We start from the raw sequence: 12869 nt of genomic DNA, 5'->3' as shown, positions 1-12869 counted from the left end.
CTTCGCATTTCCAGAGACAAACTCTGGGATGGAGTACCATTTATGTGCTCAGATCTAAAATTTCTTTTTTCCAGAGTACAGTTTAAGACTAGAAAACATTATCAAACAAAAATAAATATTGCTTCTACAATGAAGCAGCTGATAGAATATATGGAATATTGTACGTTTAAGAGTGCTGGTAGGGGACAAACTATGTTATTATGAGGATATACAGATATTCTTTCCTTCACATTAGAAACATGATTGACAACAGAACTGTAGTTTTTCGTTGTTCTGAAACTGCTAATAACCATTTAAAAATAATAGGTAATCATTTGCTTTAAAAATAAAAGAATCATACAAAATATATACAGTATATAAAGAACAGTTTGGTCCTTGGTCATGGTACTTGCTGGGAGTCATTTTGGAAGGTTATAAGGCCATCAGTGAAGAGGAGGCACAGATCAAATAATGAACCTGGAAACGTCTGGTTTTACACTGTGATCACATAAAAACAAGGTCAGTCACGAAGTTATTGCTTATAATCCCTGCTACTTTATGATATTTGGCAAAACTAATACAATTATGTAAAGTTTAAAAAAAAAAAAAATCCTTGCTACTTTAGGACCAAGATTACATTTAAATGTACTAAAGCAAAAAAAAAAAAAAAATTACAATAATCTACTTTGCAAGTGTCAAATAACCAACTGTTTGATTCAAGATTTTAAAAAAGGAAATGAACACACACCACACAAAGATGGTTAAGCTGTTTTTTCCTACCACCTACACAATGTATAATAGTGCATAATTAGAAATAAATTTTAGGTCAAAAAACTTCACCTTTTTAAAGTATCTTTTGCTCCACTTTATAGGTTCTTGTGATTTGTATTTTCCCTAAAACATAACATTTGCTCTGTTCATTTATCTCATAAGGACTTGACAGAAACGCAAATATATGCATATATAAAAGTGGCTAGCTTAGATATGACAGCCCAGAATTTAGTAATTGTATAGGCTTTATGGCTGTTTCACTTACATATAAAATGAATTTTAGAGGACAAACATATTTGGTATTTATTCTAATGAAAGCTTATTAATCACAACATGTTTTTTGAAGGTTAATTATTTTTAAAACCTTCATTTTTTAAATTCAGATGATGTCCAGGCTCAGCCTTTTAAAAGGAATGTTGGTTTGTTAGATTGGGCCATCTTTCTTTATTTCCCTTAACATCCAAACATAAAATAAGGAGGAATGTAGGTCTATTAAACAATAAAACACTTGTAGCAATACTTTAAATTATTTGGCCCTCAAAAACATTGCTTAAGAAATCAAGTTCAGCTTAGTTGTCAGTTCAGTTCAGTCACTCAGTCGTATCTGACTCTTTGTGACCCCATGAACTGCAGCACGCCAGGCCTCCCTGTCCATCACCAACTCCCGGAGTTTACTCAGACTCACATCCATCGAGTCAGTGATGCCATCCAGCCATCTCATCCTCTGTTGTCCCCTTCTCCTCCTGCCCCCAATCCCTCCCAGCATCAGAGTCTTTTCCAATGAGTCAACTCTTCGCATGAGGTGGCCAAAGTACTGGAGTTTCAGCTTTAGCATCATTCCTTCCAAAGAATTCCCAGGGCTGATTTCCTTCAGAATAGACTGGTTGGATCTCCTTGCAGTCCAAGGGACTCTCAAGAGTCTTCTCCAACACCACAGTTCAAAAGCATCAATTCTTCAGCGCTCAGCTTTCTTCACAGTCCAACTCTAACATCCATACATGGCCACAGGAAAAACCATAGCCTTGATTAGACGGACCTTTGTTGGCAAAGTAATGTCTCTGCTTTTGAATATGCTATCTAGGTTGGTCATAACTTTGCTTCCAAGGAGTAAGCGTCTTTTAATTTCATGACTGCAGTCACCCTCTGCAGTGATTTTGGAGCCCAGAAAAATAAAGTCTGACACTGTTTCCACTGTTTCCCCATCTATTTCCCATGAAGTGATGGGACCAGATGCCAATGATCTTAGTTTTCTGAATGTTGAGCGTTAAGCCAACTTTTCACGCTCCTCTTTCATTTTCATCAAGAGGCTTTTTAGTTCCTCTTCACTTTCTGCCATAAGGGTGGTGTCATCTGCATATCTGAGGTTATTGATATTTCTCCCTGCAATCTTGATTCCAGCTTGTGCTTCTTCCAGCCCAGCGTTTCTCATGATGTACTCTGCATAGAAGTTAAATAAGCAGGGTGACAATATACAGCCTTGACGTACTCCTTTTCCTATTTGGAACCAGTCTGTTGTTCCATGTCCAGTTCTAACTGTTGCTTCCTGATCTGCATATAGGTTTCTCAAGAGGCAGGTCAGGTGGTCTGGTATTCCCATCTCTTTCAGAATTTTCCACAGTTTATTGTGATCCACACAGTCGAAGGCTTTGGCATAGTCAATAAAGCAGAAATAGATGTTTTTCTGGAACTCTCTTGCTTTTTTGGTGATCCAGCAGATGTTGGCAATTTACTCTCTGGTTCCTCTGCCTTTTCTAAAACCAGCTTGAACATCTGGAAGTTCACAGTTCATGTATTGCTGAAGCCTGGCTTGGAGAATTTTGAGCATTACTTTACCAACGTGTGAGATGAGTACAATTGTGCGGTAGCTTGAGCATTCTTTGGCATTGCCTTTCTTTGGGATTGGAATGAAAACTGACCTTTTCCAGTCCTGTGGTCACTGCTGAGTTTTCCAAATATGCTGGGATATTAGGTGAAGCACTTTCACAGCATCATCTTTCAGGATTTGAAATAGCTCAACTGGAATTCCATCACCTCCACTAGCTTTGTTCGTAGTGATGTTGTCTAAAGCCCACTGGACTTCACATTCCAGGATGTCTGGCTCTAGCTGAGTGATCGCACCATCGTGATTATCTGGGTTGTGAAGATCTTTTTTGTATAGTTCTTCTGTGTATTCCTGCCACCTCTTCTTAATATCTTCTGCTTCTGTTAGGTCCATACCATTTCTGTCCTTTATTGAGGTCATCTTCTCATGAAATGTTCCCTTGGTATCTCTAATTTTCTTGAAGAGATCTCTAGTCTTTCCCATTCTGTTGTTTTCCTCTATTTCTTTGCATTGACTGCTGAAGAAGGCTTTCTTATCTCTTCTTGCTATTCTTTGGAACTCTGCATTCAGATGCTTATATCTTTCCTTTTCTCCTTTGCTTTTTGCTTCTCTTCTTTTCACAGCTATGCGTTACGCCTCCTCAGACAGCCATTTTGCTTCTTTGCATTTCTCTTCCATGGGGATGGTCTTGATCCCTGTCTCCTGTACAATGTCACGAACCTCCGATCATAGTTCATCAGGCACTCTATCTATTAGATCTAGTCCCTTAAATCTATTTCTCACTTCCGCTGTATAATCATAAGGGATTTGATTTAGGTCATACCTGAATGGTCTAGTGGTTTTCCCTACTTTCTTCAATTTAAGTCTGAATTTGGCAATAAGGAGTTCATGATCTGAGCCACAGTCAGCTCCTGGTCTTGTTTTTGTTGACTGTATAGAGCTTCTTCATCTTTGGCTGCAAAGAATATAATCAGTCTGATTTCGGTGTTGACCATCTGGTAATGTCCATGTGTAGAGCCTTCTCTTGTGTTGTTGGAAGAGGGTGTTTGCTATGACCAGTGTATTTTCTTGGCAAAACTCTATTAGCCTTTGCCCTGCTTCATTCCGTATTCCAAGGCCAAATTTGCCTGTTACTCCAGGTGTTTCTTGACTTCTTACTTTTGCATTCCAGTCCGCTATAATGAAAAGGACATCTTTTTTGGGTGTTAGTTCTCAAAGGTCTTGTAGGTCTTCATAGAACCATTCAACTTCAGCTTCTTCAGCGTTACTGGTTGGGGCATAGACTTGGATTACTGTGATATTGAATGGTTTGCCTTGGAAACGAACAGAGATCATTCTGTCATTTTTGAGACCGCATTCAAGTACTGCATTTCAGACTCTATTGTTGGCCACGATGGCAACTCCATTTCTTCTAAGGGATTCCTGCCCGCAGTAGTAGATATAATTGTCATCTAAGTTAAATTCACCCATTCCAGTCCATTTTAGTTCGCTGATTCCTAGAATGTCGACGTTCACTCTGGATCTGCTACTGGAGATCAGTGGAGAAAATAACTCCAGAAAGAATGAAGGGATGGAGCCAAAGCAAAAATAATACCCAGTTGTGGATGTGACTGGTGATAGAAGCAAGGTCCGATGCTGTAAAGAGCAGTATTGCATAGGAACCTGGAATGTCAGGTCCATGAATCAAGGCAAATTGGAAGTGGTCAAACAGGAGATGGCAAGAGTGAACGTCGACATTCTAGGAATCAGCTTAGTTGTAGGTAAATGTAATTATGCCCGAGGCTGGGATGGTTTACTCTCCTTTTGGCTGGAGGTTATACTTTTGTGGCTGGAAAAAATGCTCTTCAATAGCACTAACTAGTTCATCTAGTTCTTTCTTCAGCTGCTCGGGATCACTGCAAAATAAGGGGGAAAAAAATTCCAGGTCAGTGGATTATTCTGGAGCATGTTTTAAACACTCCCAATATCAAGCAACACTGATATTTACTCTTAAGTGAAGAGTTAAATCAGACAGAACTCCAGTTACTTAAGCATGGGAACACATCTGTGGCATGGATAAAAAGTCCATGAGACAATATTCATTATTTTCCCCAAAGGCTTCCCCAAGGTCTCTACTATAAACAAAATCACACCTTTGCACTTCTCATAAGAATTTTTTTTTTTTTGGCCATATGAGGCATGTTGGATCTTAGTTCCCTGACCAAGGATTGAACCCCTGCCCCCTGCACTGGAAGTGCAGAGTCTTACCACTGGGCCACCAGGGAAGTCCCATAAGAATTTTCAAAACACACAATCTGTAGCCTAGCGTCCCTAAAAGTCCTGCAGGGTCCATACCTAACAGTGCAGAGAAAACTTTCATGACTCCAGTTGTCATTAAATCCCATTGAACTGTTATAGATATTTCCCGCAAGTCCTTGGTCTTGCAGGACATGACTGTTCCTGATCCTGTCTGTCTTCAAACTATTGGGAGCTTGGCTGAAGCCTCAGCTATAAAGCCTTCCCAGGATGGAAGAGATGGCGAGCCTCCTGGTGGGCCTCCTGGTCACTCACCAGGAACTCAGACTCTGAATCTTTTTAATTTTACTTTGGGAACAAAAAAGTCACAACTAAAGTTAGTGTGGAAATCTAGGGAACTAGATCTCTTTAACAAAATCAAGACTTTAAGCACGTGAAAAATACTCATTTATGTGCAAACAACTGGAGGATTGTTTAATAGATAAAACAGACTTATAATTAGACATTGTGTCTAATTTATGTGTCAGACTTATGTATCAGGCTACTAGCTGATGTGAGTTACTATATTTAAAACCAAGAAGTTCAATAAAAGAAATTTAAATCCCTCAATTCAAACTTTTAATACTTTATACCTGACCATCTTTAACAAAATGGGCAATCTGTGTAATTAGTTAAGATCATCCTTGCATTGTAACAGTTAACCAGTAAAACTAAAACAATCCATTTTATTACAGACAGTAATTCTGGCTCTATTACTTACTAGCTCTGTGCCCTTGGGCGAGTGACTTGACCTTTCAAAGGCCCAGATTCCTCTCTTGTAAAACTGAAATAAAGACTATCCTCTCAAGAGAGTTGTTGTATAGATTGAGATAAATTATATAAAGCAATTAGCACAACCTGGCCCAAAAACCTCAATAAATGTAGCTATCATTATAATTATTTTTATCCCCATTGGTAACATATAAAGTAATTATGCTTCATAAATATATATGAATTATACAAGTCTTTTTTTCCTTCTCCAAAAATGTGCTTTGAGGAAAATAACAGTTCTCAGGAAGGCACACTGGCTAATAATTACTGTGCGTTTTTTTTTTTTTTTAAACAATATCCATTAAACTAAAACTCATCAATGAATTTAATTTACTATGTATCTCCTGCTGGTTTTGTTTATCTGTTAGAATCCTGCTTGACATAATTATTACCTAATTTTTGAGACAGTAAGAGAGGTTCTTTGTTCTTAGGAGATGAGTATTAAAGTCTGCAACGTATTTTCAAATGGCTGAGAAAAATATGAGAGCAAATATTGCCAAACACTAGCGACTGCTGAGACTAGGTTGGGGAGGCAAACTATGGCTTTCGGCCTGTTTGAGTAGTTTTATTGGGAAACAGCCACGACCACTCTTTTATGTCTGTGGGTGTTTTCCATCCACAACAGTAGAGCTGCATGCTTGTAACAAGGATTGTGTGTAAACCCTAAAATAGTTACTATTTGGCTCTTTACAGAAAGTTTGCCAACCCCTAGTCTATATGAGGAGTATGTGCTTATTCACTACACTATTTCTACATTTCTATAGGTTTGAAATTTTTCAAAATAAAAAGTTGGACAAAACTAAAGACGTCAAGGGAATTCCCTGGTGGTCCAGTGGTTTAGGACTCCGTGCTTTGACTGGCGAGGGTGCAGATTCAAACCCTGGTCATGGAACTAAGATCTCACAAGTCGTGCGGCATGGCCAACCACCCCCGCCCCCCAAAAAAACCAATAGTAATAATAAAAAAAACCAAAGACATCAACCCCAACAAAAAATTTTAAAAGTAGTACTTATATTTGAAAAAAGATTTTCAATTCTAAAGAGTTAGTGGGTTGTGGAATTCTACAAATGAATAGAATTCATGATATAAAATATATTAATAATATTTAGCATTATCAGAAAATAAGGAAACCTTAGCCATGGGTTTATGGCTGTTGTGATAGGTATGTTGATGCCTTGCTTGAGTCCAGACATCATATCTATGGACTAACGTCCCAGTTTTCTGATCCTGTCTGTCTTCAAACTATTGGGAGCTTGGCTGAAGCCTTGTGTGTAAGACCTTCCCAGGATAGAAGAGATGGGGAGCCTCCTAGTGGGCCTGCTGGTCACTCACCAAGAACTCAGATCCCCTGTTTATCTTTTTAATTTTACTCTGGGAACAAAAAGGTCACAATTAAAGTATAAACAAAAATCTAGGGAACTAGATCTCTTTATCGAAATCAAGATTTTAAGCATGTGGAAAATACTCATTTATGTGCAAATAACTGGAGGGTTGATAATAGATAAAACAGACTTATAATTAGACATTTCTCAATGACGATAATAAAACGGCAAAGTTTCCAAGTATCTTCAGCAATTTAGAAACTAATATTTGAATTTAAGTCCACTCAATAAGCCATGTGAAAAATGTAAATACTATAGACCCTTGAGTAGTAAGTTGTATTGTTATTTATAAAAGAAAGTTTTTTTTAAAAAAACATTACATATATTTTCACAGGATAATGAAAAGGAAAAGATAAATATATAGAGAAAATAGATCTTTTTGTTTTTTAAATTTTTTGTCCATGCTGCATGGCATGTGGGATCTTAGCTACCCAACCAGGGATCAAACTTGAACCTCCTGCAGCAGAAGTGCAGTTTTAACTACAGGATCGCCAGGGAAATTCCCTGAATATAGATCTTTAAATTGGACTTAATGTTCATTTGTTTTCAAAACAGTGAGTCACAGAAATATGGAAACACTAAGTAAGAAAGAGAATGAGAATTATTCAGAAGATTCAGGGCTCATTTGGATGTAGCTTGCTATTTCCTTTATGATAAACTCCCCGACAGGTGAATATTCTGAGTTCTTGTACTCAAGGTTTATAGTTTTGTTTTACTATTTCTTGCTTTGCTGCTGGCACTCACTTCTCCCTGATTAAGGAAAGTCTAACTGCAACACATCTTCCCCAGCCCCTCTAACCTGCTACATTTAATCTGTTATTGGCTGGCTAATTTAGGATGCTCAGAAAATTTCCTTTGCTCTTATTTCCACATAATGAAAATTTGGTTCACAAGCCAGAAAAACCCTCTGATCAATGCTCTGGGGTGTATGTGCCATTACCACCTAGACAGACTTATGCTGTCCACTACAGCAGCCACTAGTAACACGTGGCTATGGTGCACTTGCAATGTGGCTGGTGCAAATGAGGAACTGAACTGAAATTTCAAATTGCATATGTGGCTCATATTTTATTTCTGTTGGATAGCACTGACTTAACTCACTTAAAAAAAAAAGTTCCTGATTTTGAACTGTATTCTGAATAGAGAAGTGAAAGCTAAGCAACTGTTAAATGTGTACTATTACATTTACATGTGCTAGCTACATGTACCATGGCTGATACAGTTCCAAATGTTACAGGTGTTGGAAACTGAGTGACTCAAACCCTTTCAGTTCAGTCGCTCAGTCGTGTCCAATCTTTGCGACCCCATGGACTGCAGCACGCCAGGCTTCCCTGTCCATCACCAATTCCCAGAGCTTACTCAAACTCATGTCTGTCGAGTCAGTGATGCCATCCAACCACCTCATCCTCTGTCAACCCCTTCTCCTCCTGCCTTCAATTTTTCCCAGCATCAGGATCTTTTTCACTTAGTCAGTTCTTCGCAGCAGGTAGCCAAAGTATTGAAGTTTCAGCTTCAGCATCAGTCCTTCCAATGAATATTCAGGACTGATTTCCTTTAGGATTGACTGGTTTGATCTCCTTGCAGTCCAAGGGACTCTCAAGAGTCTTTTCCAACACCACAGTTCAAAGGCATCAATTCTTTGGCACTCAGCTTTCTTTATAGTCCAAACTTTTACAAAGTCACAAAACATGACCTTGAAGCTACTAGACTGTCAGCTCTTTGGCAGTGAGGACACTTTCTGCTGTGACTCTTTATCTTCCCCCAAACCCAGCATGACTTACACACGATGGATGCTCAAAGATATTTGTTGAATGGATTTGTAATTGATTGGATGGATTTCATTAATTTCATTAATTTAATCCACTAATTCATTAATGGATTTTAATTCATTTGTACCAGGGACATGGAGAAAAAGTCACTGGTGCCAGCCTCAAATAAAAAGTACTAGAAAAAGGAAATTTTATTGATATTACTGAAATTAGGAAGTTTCCCATACAGGGAAATTTTAGAAGGAAATAAGTAGGAAGTAAGCACTCCTGTTTCTCAACACTTCAAACAGCTGTTAAAATCACAATACTGCTGCAGGTTCTGAAACAACATTCTTACTTAAACTACATACTGGACAGATGAGCTATTTTACTTAGTGTCTGCAGAGAATTTAGGAAGTTTAAGGAATAAAAACTACAGCTGCTGCCATCCATACCTATTTCCAGGTGGGGCGCACAGTTCCAAATAGTACTTGATTTTGGGCTCTGTCCCACTGGTCCGCATGGTGGCCACGCCTCCATTAGCAAAGCTAAAGGTGATCATTTGGCTGCTTTTACTAGTCGGGAGAATCTAGGAATTAATTTTCATGTTATAAATTTATTAGTAAGTAGCAATGTAAGTTGTTTTTTACCTAACTAATATTTTTCCTCAAATAAGCAAGAAAGTAAATGCAAAAAAAAGAACACATTTGAGGAAGTTAGAAAATGTACTCGGTATAAATGAAATAAATAATAATAAGGCAATTTGTGAAAATAAAGTAACTTTGTATACTACTTTTTACCTCTGTAGTTTTATTAAAGCTACTAAAAGTTTTTCTAAAATCGAAACACACCCTTTCACAATAAATTGTTTTAAACCGATTAATAATGCATTACAAAACCCCACAAAACAATGAAATAGGCTTATTTCACTTTCAAAAGCTTCTGGTATATGTATCATGGCTGACTGCTCTTTAAACTCTACTAAAGTGACCAAAGTATTAAAATAAAAAAGCACGCAAGGGCAAAGCAGCAGCAGCTGTTGAGGGGTCTGCCAAACAATCATGGCAGTCAGAAACCAGATGAAGGGGCGGAAGGAGCCTGCTGGAACACAGGACAATGAGCAGGGGGCGCCTACAACAGGCAGACGAGAACTGAGTCAGGATGCTCTGCAGAACCCTGGCAGAGCTCACTAACCAGGGCACCAGGTACTGCAAAGGGCAGGCGTGAGGCAAAGGCAGACAAAGGCAGCATCTGAAAGGAGCTATTCGATCCTCCCAGATCCTCAACTTCTGCCCATGTGGTCAACAAACCACCTCATCAGGAGACGCCTTAAATCTCTGGTATAACTGAAACAGAAGAGCTTAGAAGTTGGGGACACTGGGCATCATGGAAGGCAGGGCATGGAGAAAACTGAAAGTAATTCAGAGTCCCCACACTGGACACTAGCACCCCTCCTCCCAGGTCCCATGGACCTCTCCTCCACTTCCAGGGACTCAGCATCCCAGCTTATTACCCTTAGGCAGGAGACTAGGGTGACAGCGAGGCGTCTCCAGAAGACCTTGAAGGAAATAAAGACAATTCATAGGAAGAAAGATCTACATTAAAAAAAAGCTGTAATTAATATCCTTAATAGAGATATGATATACATGAAACAAGATATTACTTTTAATAGAGGAAAAAGAGCTGAAATGTTCAAAGAAGCAGACATTTAATGTTGAGGTAATCTCCCCAAAAGTAGGAAAGGAAGACACAGATGGACAACGGGAAGACAGAAACTTTGAAAGTAAGAACATCACTCCAGGAGGGTCAGCATCTAAGAACTTGTCAAGAAGAACTTGTCAAGAAGGGGAGAACAGAAAATTTGAGGGAAAAGGTTATTTGGAAAACAACCATCCAGCCCCCTTCTTTGAAAAAATTCAAGAGTTTCTCAGGACGGAAAAAAATGACTCCATAGGCCAACAAAGACCAACCAAGTGTCCAGAAAAATGAAAGAAAGGAGGCCCATACTAAAAGCTTATCACTGAAATTCTGAACCCAAGGTTTAGTGGAATGTTCCTAATACTTTCCACAGAGGAAAAAACAATTGCATAGAAAGGACTGAATGAGTACAGCATCCTTATCCCTGGATGCAGCACACAGCAGGTCCCAGCTATTTCCTGAATAAATGAATGATGGATGCTCCAGAGCTTAACAAACATGGAGCAATGCTTTCAAATCTGTGAGTCAACAAAGTGTGCGGGTAGAGCAAGACATTTTCAGACCTAAACACCTCTAAAAATTTACCTCTATTCACTTCTTCTTAGGAAGATACTAGAAAATGTGATTTAGGAAGCTAATTATAAAAAGGGGTCCAGGAGCAAGGGATATAACCCCAGAGAGTAGTGAAGAGCATCCCCAGGATGACAGCTGGGCATTCAACCCAGAGAGCAGTGGGCCCTCCCCAGAGAAAGGGGCCAGGAGGGAGGCCATTGGAAACAAGATGGAGCCAACAGAAGCACGGAATCACTGGACTAGGTAGAAAACCCTACTGAAAGCTGTTTGAAGGATGTGGAAAGAACTGGTGAGGAATACATAGAAATCCATGCAGATGAAAGAACAAAGCAGCTATTAATTACAGAAAAAATAATTCTTTATACAATGTAAGGGGAACCTAAGCAAAGTACACTACTCAGCTAAGCAGAAAACAATAGCTACTAGTCCTCATAATACAAGCTTGGAATCTGATGTTGCCAAAACCTGTGGTACAAACAAATGTACTGCAGGCACAGGGGAGAAGAGTTGTGAATGTCGCAACTCTAAGAACCAAATCCCTATTTCCATCATGTTGTTACGTTAGGTCGCTTTAGTAGTGTCTGACTCTTTGCGACCCTATGGAGTATAGCTTGCCAGGCTCTTCTGTCCATGCGATTTTCCAGGCAAGAATACTGGAGTGGGGTTGCCATTTCCTCCTCCAATCTCCATCATAGAAAATTAATAAAGCCTAACACTGATAAGTCAAAGCATCACCACATGAGCATGTTATTTAGAAATCTGGTGGTAAATACCAGAGAAACAACTGAGAGGGAAGGTGGTTTTCTTGACACATGGCAATGAAATGGTAGGAGGTAGAACTGCCAAGTTTCTTCATAACCCTTTAATACTATTTGCCTTTTAAAAACATATTGTGTGCAGATGTAAATTAAAAAATATAAAAAGGAGAATATTAAAGCAAATGTCCAGCATCTCATAGGGATATTCTTACTCTTCTTCCCCTACCCACTTGCCATAGTTAGCAATACTATCTTCTGCCATATTTGTGCCTTCTTTTGACTCCAGTTGGGGATCCACATGGTAGGAAGAATTTGAACTCATGTGCTATAGCTAACAACTCCCATATGAATGAATGAATTAGTGTTAGTTGCTCAGTCATGTGCAACTCTGTGCAACCCCATGAACTATAGCCTGCCACATTCCTCTGTCCATGGAATTCTCCAAGCAAGTATACTGGAGTGGGTAGCCATTCCTTTCTCCAGGGGATCTTCCCGACCCAGGGATTGAACCTGGGTATCCTACTCTGCAGGTAGATTCTTTACCATTTGAGCCACCAGGGAAGCCCCAACAACTCCCATATAGTCAGAGAATAGGGTAAAACTAAGGAGGAAGCTAACAGTAGTTCTCAAGGCTGGACGAGTAACATCAGCATCAGCAGGGCACTTATTAGAAAGGCAGACAAGGGGTGGGCTGCAGCGCTCAGTGTTTTAACCTGGCCCCTAGGTGATTCTGGTGTTTTTTCAAGTTCAGCTGCTGAAAGAGAGGAAAAGGCAGATTTGCAATCAGAAGACCCAGATTCTACCCAGACCATCACCAATTAGCTTCTAACCACAGGCAGGTCTTACACTTCTGAGTGTAGTCATCCCTCGGCACCCATGGAGGGTGCCAGGAGCCCCTGCAGATACCAAAATCCACAGATGCTTGAGTCCATTATATACACTAGTGTAGTAAGTTGACCCTCGGTGTTTATGATGTGAAACCCTAAGATACCGAGAGCCGACTGTATCGATTTCCTGCTGTGTTAAAAGATGGCATGGGCTGAGATGACTAGTGAGAATCCCTGTAGTTTTAGCTCATGTTTTAAAATTATCT

General features: G+C 39.4%; 1 protein-coding gene across 1 annotated transcript in view; it reads right to left on the bottom strand.

Annotated features, from left to right (window-relative positions):
- Positions 1-4247: 4247 nt before the first annotated feature.
- PGM2 (phosphoglucomutase 2) overlaps positions 4248-12869 on the bottom strand; it is a 65184-nt gene continuing 56562 nt past the window's right edge. The window contains exons 14-15 of the mRNA XM_010852421.1: positions 9203-9336; positions 4248-4467 (exon numbers count right to left, since the gene is read on the bottom strand). Coding sequence (XP_010850723.1) covers positions 4365-4467; positions 9203-9336 — 237 coding nt within the window. The 3' untranslated portion in view covers positions 4248-4364. The remainder of the gene's footprint in view (positions 4468-9202; positions 9337-12869) is intronic.

Source organism: Bison bison, unplaced genomic scaffold (assembly GCF_000754665.1).
Source record: "Bison bison bison isolate TAMUID 2011002044 unplaced genomic scaffold, Bison_UMD1.0 scf7180017864310, whole genome shotgun sequence".
Classification (NCBI taxonomy): Eukaryota; Metazoa; Chordata; class Mammalia; order Artiodactyla; family Bovidae; genus Bison; species Bison bison.
Note: the sequence above shows the minus strand (reverse complement) of the source record. Positions and strands in the feature narration are given on the sequence as shown.